The sequence below is a fragment of the Aquarana catesbeiana genome, linkage group LG02 (genome assembly GCF_042186555.1).
Source record: "Aquarana catesbeiana isolate 2022-GZ linkage group LG02, ASM4218655v1, whole genome shotgun sequence".
Lineage (NCBI taxonomy): Eukaryota > Metazoa > Chordata > Amphibia > Anura > Ranidae > Aquarana > Aquarana catesbeiana.
The window spans coordinates 798,971,133-798,975,635 of record NC_133325.1 but is presented as its reverse complement, the minus strand read 5'-3'; the positions used below and the strand labels follow the sequence as shown (position 1 = coordinate 798,975,635).

Genomic DNA, 4,503 nt, shown 5'->3' with positions numbered 1-4,503 from the left:
AAATAATACACTGCTGTGTTGTACACATTTACAGGGTGGCCATATGTGTCTAGAACTGTGCAGATATAAAGTGATACAGGGAAAGATATATATATATATAGATATATATTATATCTATATATATATATATATTACACTGTGTGTATATATATATATAGATATATATATATATATCTATATATATATATATAGATATATATAATTTCCCTGTATCACTTTATATCTGCACAGTTCTAGGCATATGTATATACTGTGTGTGTATATATATATATATATATATATATATATATATACACACACATACTGTATATATCTTTTTTATATTGTATTCTTTATTTTTTGCAAAGCTCTCAGACAGTATTCTCTCTCTGTACATCCAGCAGCACAAAGAAAAGATCTCCAGACTGTACAGAAGAGCTGAGAGAAAATATATTCAATAAAAAAACAATTCCTACTACTACTACAATAGTGATGATAACTATTATTACTATTATTATTATTATTAATATTTTTATAATTTGTGTTATTGTGTTATTTGTGTTATTATTAGTAGTATTATTATATGTGATATTTTTATCCTTCCGTTAGAGATTTTTTTTTTTTTTACTCCAGAAATCAGTCAGTGAATACGTTACTATTTTTCGAAATATTTGCATTGTAATCAGTCTAATACAGCACGATAAAATAGAATTTTTGCATGATAATTATATAATGTAGATCATTTTAGAGAGAAGACTCATTTTTTTTCTAAATATATGTAAAATATAAGAATGTCTAAAAATATAACAATATATATCCATGAGGGGTCTTCAAAAAGTTTCCGCACTTTTATATATATAGAACTTCAGTTTAACAAATTGCGGAAAACTTTTTGAAGAAGCCTCGTATATCTTTGATAACGTCTATAATAATGTCCAAGACAGATAATAATTCTCCTAGGACAAGAGAAAAAAGGGGAATTTACAGATTATTTTTATTTCACCTCCATAAATGTTTTCTCACCTTCAACCCTTAAAACACTTTCCGAATCTCAGTATAGAATTAATTTGTGTCTGGTGATTTCCCCAGATAACCCAACACCGTGCTATATGAAACAGGTCAGTTACTACTATTATTATTCTTTTTAATAATTGTTATTATTATGATCAGTTTCTACTATTATTATTATTTTTAATAATTATTATTATGATCAGTTTCTACTATGATTACTCTTTTTAATAATTGTTATTATGATCAATTTCTACTATGATTATTCTTTTTAATAATTGTTATTATTATGATCAGTTTCTACTATGATTATTTTTTTTAATAATTGTTATTATTAGCATTATTAAATGAGCAGTAAAAATATTATTAATAATCATAATAATCATCTTAAAAAAAAAATATGTTGCATCAGTCACCCTAATGTCATCCTGTCTAGTTGGTCAGTTTAGTATATAGCACATTGTCAATATTAATTAAATAATTTTGGCCGATAATTGTGCAGTCATTGGAGATTGGAGAACACTCTGGATATGACATGGACTGCTATAAAACAGCAGCAGAAACAGATATCTCACACGTCATACTGATGCAATACTCTCTGTGGCTGCTACACACTACTATTCTAAATAAAAATAAATAAATACATAAAAAAATAATAAAACATAAATAAATAAGTAATAATAACATATATATATATATATATATATATATATATATATATATATATATATATATATATATATATATATATATATATATATATATATATATATATATATATATATAATTTTATTATTATATATAAAATAATAATAAAAAAATAAATATATATATATATATATATATATATATATATATATATATATATTTTTTTTTATACCCTGTAAAATACACACCCTGCACACTATAGAGTACCCACTATGGTCTACATCATCCATTCTGCACACAATATAGATCTGGCAGGGTATTTCTGGGGCCCTGTATAATCAATGTGTGCCCGGCTGTCCCTTAGAAAGCTGGGCATTCCTCCCCTTGCCAGGCTGGAAATATTCATTAAGCTCTCACATATAACCCAGCGAGAAGACACCTGTGTGCCCGGCTGAGGCTGTCTCATGTAAAGAGGGCAGACAAGTCCTTGTGCCAGGATATGAATTGCCAACTGCATACACATACAATGCTGGCACACCACATCCTTCCAATGAAAAGCTGTGTGCCAGGCTCTGACACATAATACTCCTATGCCTGGCTCTCACATAATATACTTCTGTGCCAGGGACTTCCACATAAAATGCGCCCCCGTGCCAGCTCACAAATAGAATTCCCCTGTGCCAAGCTCCCATATATAATACTGCTTGGGACGTCTCCCAAATGCAATGCCCCTGTGCCAGGTTCTCACATACAACACCTCTGTGCCAGGCTTCCATATATAACACTATCAATGCCATATAGAACACCACTGAAGCAGGCTCCCAAATGCCATGTCCCTGTGCCAGGCGTTAACATACAATGTCCCTGTGCCAGGCTTCCATATATAACACCACTGAAGCTGGCTCCCAAATACAGTGCCCCTGTGCCAGGCTCTTACACACAATGTACCTGTGCCCGGCTCCTAAATACAATGCCCCTGTGCCAGGCTCTTACACACAATGTACCTCTGCCCGGCTCCTAAATACAATGCCCCTGTGCCAGGCTCCTACATACCAATTCCCTGTGCCAGGCTCCCACATACAGTGCATCTGTGCCAGGCTCCTACACACAATACCCTGTGCCAGGCTCCCACCTAATATGCCCTTCAGCCAGGCTCCTACAAACAATTCCCCTGTGCCAGGCTCCCACATACAATGCCCATGTCAAAATTCTAATATATTATCCTCGGTGGCAGATAGTGATCCTCGTGGGCATAGGCTGGCATCTCCCCCCCCCCCCCCCGGCACTCACCAGGGTTGAGGTCCAGACATGCCCCCGTGTCTTCCGCCTCGTCCAGCTCCTCTGGTGGGCTCAGGCCGTCCATAGACAGATCCAGTCCTTTCTGGTGGTGCCAGTCCCGCAGCTTTCTCTTCTTGTGCCCCCCGATCAGAGCCTCCACAGAGAAGGCATGAGCTCTGGAACTGAGGGTGACTGTGGATCTCCTCCTGTCACTCATGATCTGCTGCCACCCCAGTGCCAGCCAGTGCCAGCCCTACATCAGTGCAGCTGCTGCACCGTCTGCTGCGGACCACTGACTGACCACCACTGCTGGGCTGAGGGGGAGGCGAGGGGGGCCGGCCTGTCCTGCCCTGGGACTAGAGAGGGGGGGGGGGCACAGGGCTGGCCAATCACAGGGCAGAGGAGGGGACTCCAAACTTTTTCCAACTTTCATCCAAACTTCCAGGAGGATCCTGACTGACAGCACTGGGGGGGGGGGAGGGGGGGGAGACACAGACTTAACCCTTTACGGACCCCCATCAGTCATATAGAGAGGCAGACTCCCCAATTCCTAAACACAGGGACCCCAATCTGCCCCCCACCCCCTCCTGGGCTCAGAATTATACACATGCAGATCTATACGAGGTGATTGCAACAGATCCCCAATAGTCCTGGCTATTCAAAAAGGATGTAACTTTATATGTGTGCATGGGAAACATTTTGATACATTTTAATGCTACTTTGAAAAAGAAAAAAGGAAACAACCAAGAATTGTAAAAATGTACTTAGAGAAATCCAATATTGTTACAAAGTCCTTTTTAAAAAATATATATCTCATAAAAAAAAAAAAAAAAAAAGTCTGTATTTGAAAAGAATCAATAAACAGATTTATTTAAAAAAAAGTCTGTATTTAAAAAAATTAATAAACAGATTTTATATATATATATATATATATATATATATATATATATATATATATATATATATATATATATGTCTGTATTTGAAAAAAATCAATAAAGAGATTTATTAAAAAAAGTCTGTATTTGAAAAAAATCAATAAAGAGATTTATTAAAAAAAAGTCTGTATTTAAAAAAAAAATCAATAAACTGATTTATTTAAAAAAAGTCTGTAATTAAAAAAAATCAATAAACAGATTTATATGTATAAAACAAAAAGTCTGTATTTGTTAAGTTAAAAACTTTCATTTTGCAATGAAGACGCTAGCTTTTATAACAAAAGTAACTCAGCAGAAACAAAAGTGCATCAAAAAATTTCTAGTTACTTTAGCCAGAAAAAATAATGGAACTATTAATCGAAAATTGATGGAATCTGCAAAAAAAAAAAAAAGAAAAAAAATGCGAAAGATCAATTGTCAAAAAAAAAAAAAAAAAATACTCAGCCAATTTACAATAGCTAATCGATCATGCATTTTTTCTTTAATAGTTTATCGATCGCAAAACACAGCTAAAGTTTTTCATTTGATGCTGATTTGACCGATGGAATCAGCAAAAAAAAAATAAATTAATTTTAAAAAAAAGGAAACGTTGATGAACTTCAATTGACAAAAAAAAAACCTACGCGAATTGACAATATCGGATTGATCAGGA

General features: G+C 34.4%; 1 protein-coding gene across 1 annotated transcript in view; it reads right to left on the bottom strand.

The window, feature by feature from the left end:
• The window catches only part of TBX15 (T-box transcription factor 15), a 109,155-nt gene extending 105,932 nt beyond the window's left edge, over positions 1 to 3,223 (bottom strand). Inside the window, exon 1 of the mRNA XM_073617524.1 lies at positions 2,926 to 3,223. Coding sequence (XP_073473625.1) covers positions 2,926 to 3,130 — 205 coding nt within the window. The 5' untranslated portion in view covers positions 3,131 to 3,223. The remainder of the gene's footprint in view (positions 1 to 2,925) is intronic.
• Between the last annotated feature and the right edge of the window lie 1,280 nt (positions 3,224 to 4,503).